Raw genomic sequence first — 20,781 nt, forward strand, 5'->3', positions numbered from 1 at the left:
TAAAAAGAGAGTTTAACTCATAAAGACTCGTGCAAATACCAACTCTTCATCCACAACTGAACAAACAATATTATTAAATTATTAAAACGCCAGCGCTGTTTAAAAGCATCCAGGTCTCCAATGTGTTTTTAAAATCTAAAGTTTTGCCCTTATGTTGACCAGCCACACTGCCTCGGCCTCTTGCCCTTCTCTGTTCTCTACTTGGTTTTTCCTTCTCATATAGATTGCCATTTTTGCCTCACCTGAGAGCTGCCACTTTTCTTTTTGTTATTTTTTGTATTCAGCTCCCATGATAAAAACTCTCTCAATAAAAACCACATCAAAGAAACTAAAAAGCAATGTTAAAAGAGAGAAGAAGCTTGTGAGTCTCATAGAGAGAGAGAGAGAGAAAGAGAGAGAGAGAGAGCGAGAGAGAAAGAGAGAGAGAGAGAGAGAAAGACAAAAAGAGAGAGAGAGAGAGAGAGAGAGAGAGAGAGAGAGAGAGAGAGAGAGAGAAAGAGAGAGAGAGAGAGAGAGAGAGAGAGAGAGAGCTAAAAGTAAAAGTTGAGCACAGAAAGATGGAGTGAAAGGAAAATGATAGAAAAAAGAAGACAGTGGTTAGGAAGAGAGTATGAAAGAGATGAAACAATGTCTGATTATAGGAAAAAGGGATTTATGGTTGATTTGAAGTGAGCACAGGGATTAGGATAAAGGACAATAAGAGGACGAAGGAACAAAGGCAGAGAGATAAGGAGGGAAGAGCAAGATGCAAGAATGTGTGTGCGTGTTTGTGCCTCCACAATCTTAAATTGGTGCATGTGTGTGAATGTACACCTATATACTTCATATACAATAGTGCAATTGTCAAGATGCATTCACATCCAAGCCAAGATAGCCTCCAGTAAGCTAAAGATTGGAACCTTCAAAAAGGATCAAACACAAACCTGCAAAACACTGACGAGCTTACCTGGGATGGGGTTTAGCAGTCCACCCACGTGCAGATGGAAATCAGGATCTGAAAAGATTTGGAAGGCAGGTTCTTTTCAGTTTATACAGCAGAAGTCAGTGAGTAAAGAACACCAGAAGAGATCCCATTAGAGTATGTCTGATAAAGCAGAAAAGAGTCTGTTAGAAGCTAATATCTTTGGCCTGATGGAAAACATAGATTTCTAGGTATGGAGCAAAGAGGTGCATGGCTACAAAAAAGGAGAAGATAGAAGGTGAGATATTTGGTGAATTAAACACATCATATGTAGGTCTGCCTGTACCTATTTAGCACAAATAAATATAAACATTACCATAAGCCACATTGCCATGTCATTGTAATCACTGCAGGGAGCCAATTGTGTACAATTACCTGCAACAAAAGTGTACTTGATGCGGAATCCCAGGCCTTCCAGTTCTTCGTCACTGGTAAACTTGATCCACATGAAACGCCCTGTTGACGTGACAAGACCAGGGTTTTTTCCCCCACAGAAGCGATCGATGAGAGGCGAGAACCCAAATGGTCCATCACGAATTTCAATGTGATCGAAGCGGCACTCAAATGATGGCTCGATGTAGTAGTTTTTGTCAAAAGCCAGCTGAATCCTTTGTCTTGGAAGTGCTTTGGCCAACAAAAACAAGACAAAAGGGAGAAAATCCATAAAAAGAACAAAACAAATGTTGTTTTTGCAGAAGTTGGTGATTTTGCAATGTCTGGATATTGAAATTAATTGCTGACGCTCTCCCTTCTCAGACTGCGGAGAAATCCAAATTAGCAGAAGTGGTCTCAGGTTTAAAAAAATAGACTAATCGTAAATGCCTGGGGTTTGCGTCGTTTATCAGTGCCCATAGTAACGTTTAACCACATCTTTACAGGAGCAAACCTTTGGTAAATCTGCCCGTATGCCTTTATCTGTTAAAAACTACTTATCTGGTACTTCAAGTGCTGTATATATCAAGTCCATTTCCATTTACCATCATCCTACTTCTGTATGTCATTCATTTAAAAAGAAAAATAATTATATTTTGCCCATACTGACTTAAAGAGAACAATGATCGGAGAAATAGCTAACTAATAGAAGTGTGGGCATTAATCCATAATGGATTAATCACAATGCAGCCGAGGGCAATTTTCCATTGATTTAGGTGAAAGCCCATAATCATTTTTAGCTCTATGTCATTGTAGTGTCAGTAAAGATTTCAACTGACTGATGTTATGCAGTACGTTCAGGTAGTTCAAGGTATTAGGTCTCTCCAACTAAGAACTGCTACACTTCTAAATTAGTCCATTGAAGTCTATTGCACTGCACGCCTTCCACTTACTAAACAGTTATGATTATTATATTTGGCATCTCTTTATATCAGGTAAATCAGCAGGTAAAAACAATGTAAACATAATTCTGGAACAACATCACAAACTTAACACTTCAGGCATGAACAAGTGAGCAGGCACGCAGCCAAACAAACAGAGAAGGACACAAGCGTGCAATCATGGACCCAGTGTGACATATCAGCACCACTGCCTCTGATCATGTTCCTCTACAACACTGGTACGACAGCACAAAGCAGGTTCAATAGTTCAGCCGTCATGCAAATCCACCAGAATGTTGGAACAGTGAAAGGACATAATGCTGCTCAATAGCAGTTTCCCCCTCATACAGAGAAAGTATTTTACAGGGATAATTCACGGGCGGCTCAGGAAATGAATCATACTAAATAAAGACTGACCGAGGGGGTGGGGGGTGGGGCTCTGAATCATGTCAGGCTTGGAGAAGCTAAGTATGCCCCAGAAGAGAAGGAAAAGAGCGAGGTCAGGGAAGCATGCATTCACAGCTAAACTGAAAATACTCTTCTTTTGCCCGTATCCCTGTCTATTGTCTGCCTTGTCTCTGGGTCGAACCCTGGGGTTTTTCCTCTATGCTTCAGTGAGCAACTTCCTCTTCCGGTGTGTCTCAGTTCTGCTGTAATGGTGTGGCTTTCCCTTTTTCAGACATGCACACATGTACAAAGTGCCACAGAAAGACCCACACAGAGCTTAACACACATAATCAGTCAATGCACAGAGCTGATGAACAGGTGACATGACACAATCAAGTCCTGAATCACAAATTAGGATTACAAAGGCATCTGATTAGCTTGTCATGGGCATTAGTAAAGGGTGAATCAGGCTTTTCATCAAGCAGTTTAATTGTGAGTCAAACACTACAAATTTCAGCACGAGATAATCATAGGGTTCATCAGCTTAGTATTGGACCTTCACAGCAGGATGATGCCTGTCTGTGGTGGAGTATCTACAGGCTTTGTCCACAGGGGGAGCACTTGAGCTGAGTGTGAAAACTCAGAGCCATCACAGCAGGACAGCACCATGCACACAGCTCATCTGCATGTATGGCTGATATTCAACTGCATGCAAAAAATAAAAAGATAAAAAATAAGTTCATCAATTTGAAAAGAATATCAAGCAGTTTCCCAGACTTTATCTCCTTTAGCTGCTAATGATGCTCTCCATTATGTTTCCTGCACAGCAGGCTTCTAAATTACAGATGGATCGGGTGTTTCTGGTAAACAACGCTGATAAGAGTTTTTATCATTTAGTGATAAAACCAAAGCTCAGATGTAGAGAAGATGTTTGTCTTATTCGTGTTTCAATAATCATGAATAATACACAGCTAACAAACATAAAGCAGCACATTTTTGATTGGCCAGAGGTCATGGTCTACCCACAATTCTTCATGCTACATTCATTTCCAGGGCTATACCAGTGCAGTGAAACAAACTCAGGGTGTAAAAATGTCAGGCTAAATGCCTGCCAGCAGAGAAACAGAGAATCTGATAGGGGCCTAGTTATAAACACAATGTCACCCAGTCTAATGACATTTACTGGAGGAGGCAGTATGCTGGAGGTCAGGACACCATGTCTGCTGGTCTGATAGCACAGAGGACATTATTCCAAATTGAAGGAACATGGCTTTTACCTTCCAGGATGTAAACACACTCCTTGTTGGGTGGGTATGTAATGGGATAGTTGGGCGATGTGAACACCCCGCCATTGATGTTGCGAACCCACGTGCCGCAGTCATTCTGGTTAGGGCTCTGGCCACTCAAAGAATCTAGAAGCAGAAAGGCAAAGAAAAAGACAGATGTGTTATTGAGCGGACAGATCAATAAGGGCATGAAAGAAAGAAGAAGGAAGGCTGTCAAAAGCAAAGAGAGGGAGGAAAGACCAGACAGAGGTGATAGCCACCAGTAAATATAAAGCCTCATTTATCAGTACACATTGAGTGAAACAGTATAAAAGGGAAAGAGGAGCGCTTGAGTTGGACTTACCTTTAGTTCTTTGAGCCAGAGCGAATCCCTCTTCTATTAGAAAGAAGAGAATCCACGCTGTAAAACAAAGCAGTGACACGTCAAGCCTGGGTCTCACAATCCAAGTTTAATCGTTGCATGGAGATCACTAAACGTCCTTTGATAATATGAACCACTCACTCTGCATGAAGAACCAGGACATTACATTCATTCATTCATCTCTGGCTTTTTCCAGCTAAACATTACAGGGCTCTACTGATACATCCCAGCTCACATCAGACTAGGGTGGGATAAATGTATCTACAGAGGTGTAAAGAGTACTGATATATCCTACTCAAGTAGAAATACTGTTAAAATTGTACTCAAGTACGAGCAGAAGAAAGTCATGCATAAAATATTCAAGTACAAGTATAAAGTAGCTCAATTAAATAGCACTCAAAGTAAAAGTTATGAAATACTTTCACCCCCCAGGTTTATTTTTGGGAACAAAATCTTCCACAGTTTCCTTGCGTACAGTAAATATCTCATGTATAAACTTAAAAAAAGAAAAAGACCAAATCTTGCACAATTGGAACTTCGTTTATTTCCCACAAAGGCATCTGTATAAAATAAAAAGTTTGTCAAAATGTATAAATCTTTTTAAAATAAAATAACACCAATGAATTCAAATCAAAAAAAAATAAATCCTCAGGCTCTAAGTATAGCTACATTTATGAACTCTAAAACTGAGAAAATAACCAGCATTCAATGCTGAGCATTACATTTAATCTGATTGGTCACCTATGATGTGATGCATTTGATTGTGGTCTGGTCATTTCATTTTTTGTAGTTTCACAATGTTCGTTGATCATTTTAAAACAAAAAAATAATAATTGATTCAGTAACAGTTGGGTTACTTTGTAAAAATACAATGAATTACTTCTTTTAAAATGTACTTAGGTACAAGTAAAATTACTGATTTAGAAATATACTCAAAAAAGTACAAGTACTCATAAAAGCAACTCAATTACAGTAACGTGAGTACTTGTAATCCGTTACTTTCACCTCTGTGTATCTATACTTTAGATGTATTTGTATCCTGTAAAGAATTTGCTAAGTTTCAAAGACAGACTAATGAGACTGTAACAGAAAAGGCAAGAGTGATTGTTTATTGATCATTATGATTAGGTGTTAATATCAATTAATGTGATAGCAACACTCTGACTCATGGATATCATGACTGTGTAGATTTTTGCATGATGACCATTTACTAGTTCTGCATCTGGCTTGAGGAAATTGTATTGCACCCCCACTAAAGGTGAAAATATTTCTGTTACGTGTTTAATATGTGCAAATCTTGTAAAAATATAGGTTTAAAAACAAGATGTAAAGCATGAGGGAGCTGCAGAATCAGAGAGCCCATCTGTGCTTGATACCATTTAAATGTATTTAGCTGTTTAATGGTTTGTTCCAAATGAGTATAGCATTCAATTAACTGACAAACAGCAACTGTTTAGGCTTAAGAGTGTAACAAGACGTATGCGTGTGTGTGTTTGTGTGTGATAACATATGTTATTGTAATAATTATAAATTCTTGGCACAGTACATTATCGTACCAACAAAGCCACAATAACACACTTTGTTTTAGTGTTCGATGTTTAATCCTTCAAGATTACTGTAAGCTTTACATTTGAAGAAATGGCAGCCTCATACTGAAAAAATCAATAAAGAAATACGCAAACAAATCTTTTTGACTTTGGAGTTTTTAAAAGTGTGATCTTCCTCTGCATCCCACTGCCCTATAGTAATGTTAATGGTTCATTAGTAAACCCTGTGAGCAAACTCATTATTAAGCAATTGAATTAGAAATACTGAACTGAACTGGTTTTAAACCACTATAGAAGTGGATGTGAGTAACTGCCGTGGTCCAGGGGCCACACGCGGTCCTTGCTGCACTTTTGAGAATGCACAAAATTACTTAAAAAAAACAAACAAAATTTCACAACAAAAAGAAAAAAATTGAGAGAAAAATTACAAAATGACAAAGAAAAAATTAAAAAAAAACAACAAGAAAAACACACAAAACAATTTGTACGACTTAAAAATCACAAAATTACTCAACAACACACAATACGACAATATATATGCATAAAAAGGACTCTACAAAACTACCAGAAAAAGGTGGAGTGCCTTCTCTGGGTTGGGGATTAGATCCTGCCCCAAGTGGAGGAGTTCAAGTACCCCAGGGTCTTGTTCACGAGTGAGGGAAGGATGAAGCGAGAGATTGACAGGCAGATTGGTGCCGTGTCTGCAGTGATGCAGAGTCTGCACCAATCCATCGTGGGATTGGTGCAGACAAGAGGGAGCTGAGCAGAAAGGCTAAGCTCTCAATTTACTGGTCGATCTACGTTCCTACCCTCACCTATGGTCATGAGCTTTGGGTCATGACCAAAAGAACAAGATTGCGGGTACAAGCAGCCAAAATGAGTTTCCTTCGTAGGGTGGCTGGGCTCTCCCTCAGAGAGCTCCTACGCATTGAGAGGAGACAGATGAGGTGGCTTGGGGACCTAATTAAGATGCTCCGTGGACGCCTCCCTAGTGAGGCGTTCATACGATGTCCCTCCGGAAGGAGACCTCGAGGAAGACCCAGGACATGCTGAAGGGACTATGTGTCTCGGCTGGCCTGGGAACGCCTCGGGATCCTCCCGAAGGAGCTGAAAGAAGTGGAAGTTTGGGCTTCCCTGCTAGGGATGCTGCTCCCGCGATCCGGCAATGGATAAGTGAAAGAGGATGGATGGATGGACTCCACAAAACACAAAGTGACTCATTACATACAAAACAAAAACTCATAAAATGAAAACAAAAATACACAAAAAAAAAACAATCTACAAAATGAGAGAAAATACACAAAAGAACCACAAAAGAAAACAAAATTACCACAAAATGACACCAAAAACACACACAAATTGACAACAATAACACACAAAAATAGCAACAAAATTAACACTCAAATTTTTGTGGTCCCCGCTGTCACCCACCTCTGTACACCATTATTGCACATTTCACAGTTTAGCTTGAGAAGCTCTCAGGTGTCATGAAGAAGAGTGTAATTGTGCATCAGATCCAGATCACCAAGAAAGAGGGAACAAACCTTCATGTGCTATTCCTGGATCTTTGGTTTAGTCCCCCACAACATTACTTGAACAACCTTTGAAAGCTTTAAAATGCCAGCAGTTCTCAAAACCCTTGTCAAGGCCATACTCCAGTACTCACCAGCATGGTAAAGTCTAGAAGTAGTACGGTAGTCATTGACAGCTGCAGCATCTTCCTGTTGGCCTTCACCTTGACCATGAAGGTGAATATCAAGGCATTTGATTGGATGATTGGAGGTCAGCAAGTGATACCTGGCCAGAAGCTGATGTCTGTCAAAGCCCATATGAATGACCTTACAACACTAACCAAGGCCAAGGCTTGGTTGTGGTGCCTTCTGCACAGTAGGGCTGGGAAGAAAGCACCACAAAAACATTGAGCTCGCTGGCATGAAATTGCTGAGCAGAAGCAGATCCATTGAAAAGAGGAAACTGGCAAACTTGCAATTAGCAAGGAACCTATTGCAACTGAGTTGGTATTTGATTTGTTTTGGTATGATGCCTTGCTTTTGTATAATTACTTCCTCAAAGACAAAGTGCAGGTGTAGCAGCTCAGGAAGGAGCCTGGAGAACATTGAGAGAACCCTGCTTTTTCGCAAGCTGGAACTCTGGTGTACGCACTATGATCCACTTCACTTCAATGTGGTCACTGAACTTCTATGAAGTTTTCCTCTCCAAAGGGCAAACGCTTAAGGTATTGTGGGCATAAAAAGAAGAAGATGGAAGCACTGGTGGCAGGAGCAACAAAGGCCATGGATGGAATGTGAAGGAAGAGATGGAAGCTTTCAGAGAAACCTTCCTATCAGGGTTGCCTACAATGTCTTGTCGTATTTCAACTCCTCACCTTGTCACGCAGCTTGCAGGCAACAACTTTTGCCCAAATCTAGCCTTATCACCAAATTACACTAGAAAGCTAAAGACAGGTCTGGAAATTTGTAACAATCTTGGCCAGAAGTTCCATTGAATCCACCAACATGCAATCAGACTCTTTTCTGTGGTCAGCCTTTCTCTAGCTCATCCAGAAAGCCTTTTTGGTCACACCAGTTGGTGTACCAATTACTGTTTTCTGTCTCCAAAAATGACAAACTTAATTTGAAAAAGCCATTCAGATTTTATGCAGGTAGTATCACATCAAGGACAGATTTTAAAGCTCATTCTGGATTTCGTATATTTAAATGGCCATAAAAACAAATATAATAAGCCACACAAAGAAAGAGGTTTCAAAACAAATGCTCACTCTTTCCTCTAGTCTTTATTGCTGTATATCTTATTCTACAGTTCATTTTGTATGAATTAGTAGCATTGAAATGGAGGGCAGGGACAAAGCACCTTGGTTAAAAGATGGAGATTAAATTCATTCAAAAACCAGAGAAGTCTGAATGCACTCCCAGTAGAGCATCAGTTTTGTTTACTCTCCCACTGATGCATGAATTATGAAAGCCTGAGTCCAGATTGTTCTTCTTTACTCTTTATATTCTCTTTAGGACATAAAAAAAATTTCATTCTTCAGAAATGTATTTTCTAAAGAGTTACAGACACGTCCACAAAATTCGAAATAAAACATTTTGAATACAATAACAATTTTAAAAATAGTTAAATTGAGTTAATGCTAAATTAATCAACAATCATTTCTTTAAATATATATTTTCACACATTTTAAAATTGTATCTGCCTATTGTTTAACCGTGAATGAGAACACAACAACAATCAAAAATAGAAAGTTGACCTCATAATTACCTTAGCTACTAACACAAACTTCATTGAATGGTAAATTAAAAAGAAATTATTAAATTACAGATTGCAAGAACTGGTAAGCATGCTATGTCTTCAGCAACAAGAACTGACATGCTAGTGTCTTTATTTCAGAAAACCTCAACCATGGTAACATGCTCCTATCATCAAACCTAGGCTTTGTGAAAGTTGGTAAAGCAATCCGTGTATCATTCTTTTTTCATTATGTAACAAAAACATAAAAACAAAAAAAAAAAACACTAATTATTTGATATTTGTTTCCAAATCCAAAATGAAAAAACGGTAAACGCCTTGTTTTTCAAATTCAAGCTCTTTTGCTTCGGTACAGAAAACGAAAAACGGAAAAAGAACACCTTTATTTGTTTTCTCCATTACCGATTGGCCAAAGTACGTGACCTGGAAGTGTATTCTCATCCGACGCTAACGGCTATGCTAACGGCAATTCATCATGACTAGATTTGCTTTAGCTGGTGTTGGGCACGGAACCTCCTCACGTACATTTCGGAGGATTTAGAAACTCCTAAGTGTTGCAGAGCTAAAGATATTTCGGAATCTCGGCTTCACTTCCGGGTCAAGTACTTTGGCAAACCTGACCCAAAGCCTACTTTGGTGACTGTTCTAATTGTGGCCAGCATTCATGTCCACGTGCTAAAGCTTACTGCTGACTTTCCTCCTCTACCATCGTCGCCCTAGCCCTCATCATGTTGACTGTCCATATCTGGACTAAATGCATATTCATCAGCTCTCATGTCTCTATTCTCTGGCTGAAACTCATCATTATGGTTGTCTATCCTCATCACTGGAGTCAAAAGGGATTTATTGGACTACTCTGTATTGGCTTCTCTATTATTTTCCTGCACAATTATTGGCAAAATATGATCATTTTTACATGCACTGATTTAAGATCAAAACAGTCAGAGGAAAAGGTGGAGCCAAAGGTGTGTCTGATATATACTTGATGCATGATACATGCTAATTTAGCAATTGAAATATTTTTCATTAATGAAATAATAATATTACTTGGGTGTTAGCATATTATATTTTGTTCTTCTGGAATAGAAGTCTTGACAGAATATGCTAGCAGTGGCTAACATTAGTGGTTGATAAATAGACCTTTCCAACTTCTCAGCTTTGGGCTGCATTGTGGGATTAAATGTGCTGCATTGTGGGATACACAAATCTCTCCCCCAGCTTGTTACATTGTCAGAGACTGGAGATATTTCGAATATGGACGATCTTAAGCACTGAAAAGCAGTTCAAAGAATATTGCAAAAAAAGGAGGTTGACATTTACTGGCAAGCGAAAGGATGAACTTGTAGCACTTTGATGTGCAGCTGGAGACAAAAAGTAGTTCGAATTGTTCCTTCAGATCAAAGCAGATGTTACTGTCAGCTGCTAAAAATATATCCAACAACTTGCTGGTTTTAAACAGCCAGAAAGTGACGAAGTGGCTTGTGGCTCCTGTGTATGTACCAGTATATTAACACTGAAGACAATTTAACTGAAGAGACTGCTGAACAGATAAGGGTTTGAGACACGGCATGTTTTCTGGCTTTTCATTGGCCAGTATTTCAGCTCAGCTCAGAGCGGTACCTCTGAGCCGAGGTACTGCTCTGTTTTAAGGACTAAAAACATGTCTGAATCAATGGAAATCAATGGGCTCAGGGTTGTTAATGTTATTTGTCTGCAAAAACTCACGCATGCACTATTTACTGGTAAATGTTGGTAAGAAGAAGGACTATTGAGCAATCATCATGGATCCCGAGAACTGTGCCTGCAGTTTCAAGAATGACCACAAAACAAACCTGAGTAGAGAGATCTCTAGTCTAGAGGCTGATAAGAAGCTCAACCTTCAAAACCATTTAGAAGAAAATGCCAGACATTTTTTGCGATGCATGTTAGCCCTATGGTCAAGGTGTACCTGCAGAAAAAGTATTAACCAAAATTTTACCATGATTTTAAACAGAAAATTATTAAAACTGAAGAAAAAAGGATATGATCCTTAAGTGATGATTAGTTGTATTTTAATTCATAGCAAGCTTCGCATTCCACTTATCACTCCCCGGTTTTGATTAAGCATTGGAATATCTATAATGATACACTCGGGGAAGGGACACCACAGTGAAAGCATTAGCATTAGTCATTGGTGGTAGTTTTGATAGGGCAGCATAGACTCAAAGAGTGAACATAAAGTATAGGCTTTGAAATGTATAAAATTGAACAGAACACGTTGTGAGAGTTCATCTGAGCATTACAGAGTTGGAGATGACGTGCCATAATAACAGTAAAAGCGTAATTAAAAATCATCATTATTACCTCCAGACTGTAAACTACTAATCTGAACATAAAAAAACAGGATTACAAGATGCAAAGTCTACAGCTCTGATAAGAGGACAGTGATGGACAATGACTCAAATATGTTGCACTACAATGATATCAGTGCTAGAGCTGAGCATGTTACTGCGCCTGACACCGTCTCGCTCTGATAAGCCACTGCGGACCTGCTCCCCACTGAGTTCATAATAGGTTGGCCAGTACACTGCTGGGGAGAGAGAGAGAGAGAGAGAGAGAGAGAGAGAGAGAGAGAGAGAGAGAGGGGAGGGGGTGGGGGAAAGGAGATGGGGGTCCTAATGAGGAAGTAGGCATCAACGACCACAGACTTTTAAAAAACAGACCACCTGGGTTCATCAGATACAAAAAATATATATAACCCCAAACCTTATTGTAATAAAACCTCCCACTGCAACCAGCACAGGACTCCTCACACCGTGTATAAAGCTCCGTGTGGAAAAGCTACAGGAAAATGAAGTGTCTTACGCCTATAAATGATTAAGTGATTTTATAATGCATTAGTTGCATAATTTATCTGAGCCTTTGTAGCCTATTTTGTAATGATTAAGAAGGAATCAGATCCAAAGAGAGTAGCAGACACTGTCACCTCAAGAGCATGCAAATATTTTAATAATGTGTCTCCACAAAGTAACTGTAGTTAGTTAATAAACACACTACCTTACCACTAATAAGTATTTGGGTGATGAGCTTAAGTTTCCTTCCTCTAGTCTATACTGACCATAGGAATCTATTATAGCCCTGTATAGCCTCCGTTATATTTGAAGAACAAGAAGAAAAGATGCTGCAGGTTCATCCCTGTATTCTGGGTCATGTCACTTAATTTCTACATTACTTCTCACTCTGGCTTACTAGCGGAGTTAAAACTGTGAACAAATGGAGGTCAGGTCATCACATCTTTCTGCCTTTTCAATTTAAACATGACACAACACGTTTAACAGTCCAGTGAGGTGGGTTGTATATAAACACCACCTCAAGCTAACATTCACCAATAAAACTCCTTAAATATATAAACCTTATAGCACACCATTAAACCCTCTAAAGGGGCAAGAATTATTCATTTGTTTTAATTACCTAATAAAATGTCTATAAATCTTTGCAGATGCTAGTGTTGTAGTACAGTGGGTTTGGAATTTGATCCTACTGGGTTTCTGTATGTGGTTTTCCTGCACTGTTAAGCCTCTGACCACAGTCCACAGAGATAAACCTTAGGTTAACGAATTGGCTCCCAGTGGAAACGTGAGAGCTCTCTCTTTCTCTATGTGTGCCTGTGTGTTGTTCTGTTACAATGCCTTTCCTCCAATGACAGCTACAATTGTCCCAAGCCTCCCATGCAGTGTGAACAGAGCCAATATCAAAGTTTAAAAGGTATCAGTAGGACACATTGCTAAATGTGAGGCCTTAGTGGAATCTATGAGCCCCACCTATAGGATGTGGTATGGTACTGCAGGCTGTTTGCTAAGGGGTCTATACTCCCGTCTGGACTTAAGCGATTTTTGGCACGCCTGCAGTTATGTGCTTCTCTTCTACGCATATTCTCTGGTCCAGGCTGCTGACACACCCACCGTGCGTACGGTAGACCAAAAGTACGTATGTGTGAATGAAGGTGGTCTGAAGGAAAGGAGGCGGTGATGTCATTTTTTTGGGCTGTCGAGAAATCACGAAATATGGAGTTTTCCCAACACTTGTAAATGCCATTGAAATCTGTGAAAATGATAACGTTCACTTTTAATTTGTTCATTAATAAACAATATATCAGGTTGATTTGATCAGATTATTGCAGTGTGACTGAGGATTGGCCGTATTCTGTCCGAGTCACAGTTCAAATCTATCTCCTTGATCATCATCATCATCATCGTTGTAAAGCGTGATCGAGTTAGATGCGCTGGAGAGATGAGGAAATAACCCAGCTGCAAAGCGTCCTGTTTTAATACAGAGGGATGTTTGCAGTGAAAAAGAACTATTGGCTTCCATAATTCGCAGTTTTAAATATAAATTGTTGAAAGCAACTTGAGCTGAGCCTCATTAAAAAATGTGTGGGAACAGTTTGTGGTCCATCCTCATCCGCATATGACAGCTTGTTTCACTTTGTAGTGGATCAAACTGTGACTTTACGTTGGACATAGTATGAAAATAGTTGAATCACTGAATCACAGAAGTCTGCGTCTGTCAGAGTTTTAAATAATCGCGTAGCAGCAGCTGAGTGATCACAGCTGCTGTGCAACGCACAAGTCCGTGTGGCTTCAAATGTAACTAAGTCCATATTTCTAGTGCAATATGATGTTTCACCTTATCGGGTGCTGCTCTTATTCCAGTGTTAGAAGCGCGTAAGAGGAAAAGGACTTACGCACACCTGAGAATGCACATAAAGCCAGATTTGAATGGGAACATCTAAAAATGGACGGATGGATGAATGGATGTTTAGATAGATACTGTAGATGAATGGATATTTGTGTGTGTGCTGCCTGATGGAGCGCTAGATTGCGAGTGTGTGTGTGTGATTGCTGTGTGTTGCTGCTGAGCTGTCACTGAATGGAGTAGCTCCGTACCTCGGACAAAGGTCTTCTCTGCCTTTTATTGCTGGCTCCGCCATGATATAAGTTTGAGAAGAGTGAATTTGTAGACTACCGTGTGCACCCTTGGGGCTGGTCATAATCTAGCATTTGTTTGCATTGGGCTGCCGTAAAGCAGTACGTCTTGCAACCGGGTCGGAGGCAGGGAAAGTTGCAAGTGTGGTTTTCTGGCCAGAGAGAGCAGGGGGAGATGAAAGACCCCTGAATCACCTCGTAAACACTTGTATTACAATCACATGGACTACGAGAAGGATTTATTAAGGTGAAAAAGTTACCTCGTTCTGCTTTAATGCCATTAATACCTGGACCCTTTATAGCAGCAGTGCCCAACCACCGAGCTGTGGACTGGTAGCGGTCCGTGGACTACTTGGTGCAAGTCCACAGAGATAGAATAAAGTTTTTAAAAAAATAGATATATTTTAGTTTTAGGGATGTTATGGTAATTTAATTTTGAAAAATTATGACTTCTTTTGCGCTCACAACTCACTCAGCTGACTGCTTGACTACAGAATTAGAGTCAAAGCATGCAGACACATATTTTAGCTTTTAATTCCAAGTAAAAGATAATGTGATTAAAAAAAGAAGAAAAAAAAAACAATTGAAAAACTAATTATTATTTGAGCTTTTCACTGTTTGATGAGGGGGGGGGCTCTGAACCACACATTGAGAAAGACTGAGAAATAACTATCATAAACCCAAGTTAGTGCCAAATTATGGTAATACAATGGTGTTAGTCATGGTTGTATTTCACTGTGCAATATTTCAAGGCAGCACATTTAGTCCAAGATTTCCATCCTGGTCGTGGAACTATGGTCCAGCTCTAAACCCTCAGCAGTTAATTGAGGGTTCATGGGAGATTGCCCAACCAGTCGACATGTGTTTGGTGGACTTGGAGAAGTCATCCCTCAGGGATTCCTGTTGGGGATCTCCGAAAGTATAAGGAATCGGACCCCTGATACGGGTCAACTGTTTCCTGTACGATTAAAGTCAGAGCTTGGTTCGCATCGTCGGCAGTAAGTTAAACTTGTTTTCAGTGAGGGTTGGACTACACCAGCCCTGCCCTTTGTCTCCGATTCTGTTCATAACTTTTATGGACAGAATTTCTAGGCACAGCCAGGACGTTGAAGGGGTCCAATTTGGTGGCCTCAGGATTGGGTCACTGCTTTTTGCAGATGTTGTGGTCCTGTTAGCTCCATCATGCCTTGAGTCTCAGCTCTCAGTGTATCGGTTCACAGCCAAGTGTGAAGTGGCCTGGATGAGAATCAACACTTCCAAATCCGAGTCCAAGGTCCTCGACCGGAAAGAGAGGGAGTGCCTTCTCTGGGTTGGGGATGAGATCCTCCCACAAGGGAAGGAGTTTAAGTATCTTGTGGTCTTGTTTACGAGTGAGGGAAGGATGGAGCGAGAGATCAACAAGCGTGCTGAAGAAGGAGCTAAGCCGAAAGGCAAAAGTTTCAATTTACCGGTCAATCTTCAATTCTACCCTCACTTACGGTCATGAACTTTCAATCATGACCGAAAAAACAAGATTGTGTGTATAAGCAGACAAAATGAGTTTTCTTCATAGGGTGGGAGGGGCTCAGAGTAGAGCCGTTGCTCACACAGCACAGCATAGGGGGATTGCGTGGCCCGCGAGCAAGCGCCACTGGTGCAGATAATTTTAAAATATATAGCTCTCTGAGGGCCAAATTTTTGAAGTAAAGCTAAAGTTTTTTTTTGTTTTTGTTTGTTTTTTTTATCTTTGTTTGAGCCTTACTTTAAAGCTAAAAATTCTTTGTTAAATTGGTGAAGGTGATGATGAATGTCGTTAGAGAGTTACTCATGCTTGGTATAGGTCTTCCACTAATAAATACTCACACACACTGTAGAGACAATTACATTTTATTCAAAAGACGGATTCAAAGACTGGCTTTTCAAATTTAAATGAGGTAATATGTGGGACCTACTGTAATATTGAACAAACACATACACACAAATAAGAAGACCCGGCCCGAATGAACTAGATGAAGCTGGTGTCTCTTTAAGCCTGAACACGTTCCAATTTGACGGTGTTCAAATCTGTAGAATGATACTGTGTGAGTTCTAAACATGACGAGCAGCTTCATGTGTGCTACGTCTGGTTGAAGCTACACTGTTTATATTGGACGGTGCACACAGGCAACATCGAGGGCAGCTAAGTGGCTGCAGCGGTACTAAGGTAAAGACGGGAGCATCCGAGCAGATCGCCTGTGTTAAATGGTTGATGTACGGTAGTGTGAAAAAGTGTTTGCCCCCTTCCTGATTTCTTACTTTTTTGCATGTTTTTTACACGTAAATTTTTCAGATCAAGCAAATTTAAACATTAGTCAAAGATAACAAAAGTAAACACAAAATGCAGTTTTTAAATGAAGGGTTTTATTAATGAGGAAGATAAAATCATAGCTACATGGCCCTGTGTGAAAACGTGTTTGCCCCCTAAACCTAATAACTGATTGGGCCACCCTTAGCAGCAACTACTGCAATCAAACATTTGCAATAACTTGCAACTAGTCTTTTACAACGATGTGGAGGAATTTTGGCCCACTCATCTTTGCAGAATTGTTGTAATTCAGTCACATTGGAGGGTTTTCGAGCATGAACCGCCACAGCATCTCAATAGGATTAAGGTCAGGACTTTGACGAGGCCACTCCAAAGTCTTCATTTTGTTTTACTTCAGCCATTCAGAGGTGGACTTGCTGGTGTGTTTTGGATCATTGTCCTGCTGTAGAACCCAAGTCCGCTTCAGCTTGAGGTCATGAACAGATGACCGGACATTCTCCTTCAGTATTTTTTGGTAGACAGCAGAATTCATGTTTCCATTTATCACAGCAAGTCTTTCCGATCCTGAAGCAACAAAACAGCCCCAGACCATCACACTGCCACCACCATATTTTACTGTTGGTATGATGTTTACGCCAGATGTAATGGGACACAGACCTTCCAAAAAGTTAAACTTTTGTCACGTCAGTCCACAGAATATTTTCCCAAAAATCTTGGGGATCATCAAGATATTTTCTGGCAAAGCAGTGGTTTTCGTCTTGGAACTCTTCCATGCAGGCCATTTTTGCCCAGTCTTTTTTTATGGTGGAGTCATAAACAATGACCTTAACTGAGGTAAGTGATGCCTGCAGTTCTTTAGATATTGTTGTGGGGCTTTTGTCACCTCTTGGATGAGTAATCGCTGCACTCTTGGGGTAATTTTGGTCGGCTGGCCACTCCTGGGAAAGTTCACCACTGTTCTGTGCTTTCGCCATTTGTGGATAATGGCTCTCACTGTGGTTTGCTGGAGTCCCAAAGCTTTATAAACTTTTCCAGATTGATAGATTTCAATTAGTTTTTTTCTCATTTGTTCCTGAATGTCTTTGGATCTCGGCATGATGTCTATAGCTCTTGAGGATCTTTTGGTCTACTTTGTCAGGTAGGTCCTATTTAAGTGATTTCTAGATTGAGAACAGGTGTGATCAAGCAGTTATGTTTTAACAGGAGCTGGGGTGCAAACACTTTTTCACATAGGGCCATGTAGCTTCGGGTTTTTTTCTTCCTCATTAATAAAACCCTTCATGTAAAAACTGCATTTTGTGTTTATCTCTGACTAATATTTAAATTTGTTTGATGGTCTGAAACATTGAAGTGTGAAAAACATGCAATAAAGTAAGAAATCGGGAAGGGGGCAAACTTTTTCACACCACTGTATGTGTTTCTTGGTTAATCAGATCAGTTTATTAAAAGAACATTACTACGGTATTGATTAAAAAAGGAAAAAAACAACAAAAAATCCCCCCTACATTGCTGAAAACTGAACGTAGGGGGCGCCATTGCTCTATTGGGGAGAAAAATTAGAACATCATGGGCCCCTACGCTCAACAGCACTGGCGTGAACTTTACGTTGCTCATATGCATTGAGGAGACCCAGATGAGGTGGCTCGGTCATCTGAATATGATTCCTCCTGGACGCCTCCCTGCTGAGGTGTTCATGGCATGTCCCACTGGTAAGCGACCCCAAAGAGGACCCAGAACACACTGGAGAGACTATGTCTCTTGACTGGCCTGGGAATGCCTCAAGGCTCAAACATACTCAGGCAGATCCTGCGCACAATGAACTTAGCGCGGACTGTCCGCACTCCTCAGAGCCTAAATACTTGGGCGCATCGCCGCATAGTAGTTTCCATTAAAATCCTACATGTCCCATGATTCTTAGCGGTTCTCTGTAGTCCTTGTTCTCCGAGGACGTGTTTTAAAGGTGTCGCTACTGTTGTAGCTTGTCTACCAGTCTCTCCACAAGCTCCTGTTCATCTCTCCTGCTCTGTTTCACCAGGAGGGTGAAATGCAGGTCGGTGTTACATTTAATGTGGGTCAATACAATACCAAGCAGTGTTTTGTGTGACACCAACTAAGCGGAGGAGTCAGCGCGGTCATAAAATCTGAGCTTTGCATTTAGTTGGCCTGGTGGACTCTGTTTTATGGGTGTATGTTTGAGCCTTCAGGAACCCCCCGGAAGAGCTGGGCAAAGTGGCTGGAAAAGGGAAGTCTGGGCCTCGCTGCTAAGAATGCTGCTCCCACGACCCGACCATGGATAAGCAGCAGAAATGGATGGATGGACATTTTGTTGAATTATATCATGCTACTGATGATAATTAAATACGGTGAAGGCGTTATTCCAGTAGGCTACAACCACAACAGCAGCTATTCAGAGCGAACTGTCACTTAATTTATCAGCTAGTTAGGGCTTTACTAGAACCGGACAGACCAGTGTCACTCCAACAAAGTGTTAACATGTAAACTGCACTACCACAGTTTATTAAAAGAACAACCAAATTTAACCCTTTGGTCGCAGGTTATCCCTATCTTGCTTTTGCGGACCTGCCAACAGGAGTTGGTTTTGGATGATAGACCATTTTCACACCCAAGTTCAAACTGCCCACAACGGGAGAACATCCACAAAGCTCCAGTTTGTCAACGACAGACCCTTACCCACTCATATCAACTCATACCGATTCATATCAACTCATATTGAGTCATATCAACTCATATCAACTCATACTGACTCATATCAACTCATACCGATTCATATAAACTCATATCGATTCATATCAACTGATATCGATTCATATTGTAACGTCCGCTTATTCTACTAATCACCGGACGGGTCAGGTTGAACCAACCGGGCTTTATTTGGCTTACAGGGTTAAACACAGCTGCATACAGGGCTACTGTTATGGCCGTAACCCACACCACTAATGTCCTCACAATAGCCAACTAACACACCCCTCAAACACAGGCCACACACTAAACTAACTCGCAGCCACACACCCAACCCTGTGCTGCCTCCTTGTGGCTCGGCTGTCCCTGCACAGTGAACACAACACATAATGAACTCAATGGTCATTACACTATCAACTCATACCGATTCAAATAAACTCATATCAACTCATACCGATTTATATCAACTCATACCGATTCAAATAAACTCATATCAACTCATACCGATTTATATCAACTCATATCGACCCAGGGTCACAGGCAGCAAAAGGCGCGTGAGCTGAACAACTCACACCTGCGTCAGGTCCGAAACTTACAGCGAACCTTCCGCCAAAAACACACACACACACACACACACACACACACACACACACACACACACACACACACACACACACACACACACACACACAGAAAACCCAGCACGCGCAGTGCGAAGTAACTGAGCTGTAGGTCATTTAGTCTAGATTTATCCATTTAACATGGATAAACAAAGCTGTGATGAATGCTCCAGTGGAATCATTCTAATGGTTTTTATTAGTAATAAATGGATGAATGTGACTCTGACAGTTCAGGAGCATTAACCACATGAATCATGCAGGTCTCTAACTCTCAGCACAATGGATCACTGCTTCTTTTGTAGTGAACACGATGCCGTTTAAGGTTTTATTTGAAAAGTAAAATATTCTTTGAAATCAGGGCTTCAAGACTGTTGCTAGCAGAGCTGCAGACAGACAGGAATCAGTGGGTGGCCAAAAATCTGGAGACATTTGCACCCAAAGGATCAGTCTACACACCCACAGCAAATAAAGCAGAAACTAAAGAAACACGCTCGAAATCTGCGCATCATTAGAGTCAAGTGGAACAGCCTGAATAACATTGGAATTCTAATTTAAAAATGAAAAACAACATAAAAACAATGAATACTTAGTGACAGCAGGTTGAAATGTGAAATAAAGGTGTGTTTCAAAGGGAACTATAGTCTCACCTCTGTGCATCTCCATCCACGGTGTGATGGACAAAAAGCCCAGACTGAAGTCTAACAATAGCAGCAGTACACTGGTGCTCTGCCCATCGTAGGAATCCACGCAGCTCGTCCTTCCACAAATCCAACATTCACATCAGTAAATCCATTACGCACAGCTGCGCTCCAGGAACGATCTCCGCTGCCTGTAAAACCAAAGCCTCTTTCAGTCTGGCATCACCATCACTACCACCATCATCATCATCATCATCATCATCACTGGAGTGGCAGCAGGTTTCAGAAGGATCACACACGTGGAGGAGGATGGAGTGATGCGGAGGCGCACAGGAGCTTTCCAAGGGACGGTGAGGGGGGGGGCTGAGGGGCCACAGACAGACAGACAGACAGACAGACAGACAGACAGAGAGAGAAGAGTCCGCCTCTGTCTGTCCTCCGTCCGTGTCTGAA

At 40.8% G+C, this 20,781-nt stretch overlaps 1 protein-coding gene across 1 annotated transcript in view; it reads right to left on the reverse strand.

Annotated features, from left to right (window-relative positions):
• Window positions 1–20,781, reverse strand: part of neto2a (neuropilin (NRP) and tolloid (TLL)-like 2a) — a 43,995-nt gene extending 23,214 nt beyond the window's left edge. The window contains exons 1-5 of the mRNA XM_028440214.1: window positions 20,338–20,781; window positions 4,291–4,347; window positions 3,939–4,073; window positions 1,337–1,585; window positions 947–994 (exon numbers count right to left, since the gene is read on the reverse strand). Coding sequence (XP_028296015.1) covers window positions 947–994; window positions 1,337–1,585; window positions 3,939–4,073; window positions 4,291–4,347; window positions 20,338–20,353 — 505 coding nt within the window. The 5' untranslated portion in view covers window positions 20,354–20,781. The remainder of the gene's footprint in view (window positions 1–946; window positions 995–1,336; window positions 1,586–3,938; window positions 4,074–4,290; window positions 4,348–20,337) is intronic.

Source organism: Gouania willdenowi, chromosome 3 (assembly GCF_900634775.1).
Source record: "Gouania willdenowi chromosome 3, fGouWil2.1, whole genome shotgun sequence".
Lineage (NCBI taxonomy): Eukaryota > Metazoa > Chordata > Actinopteri > Blenniiformes > Gobiesocidae > Gouania > Gouania willdenowi.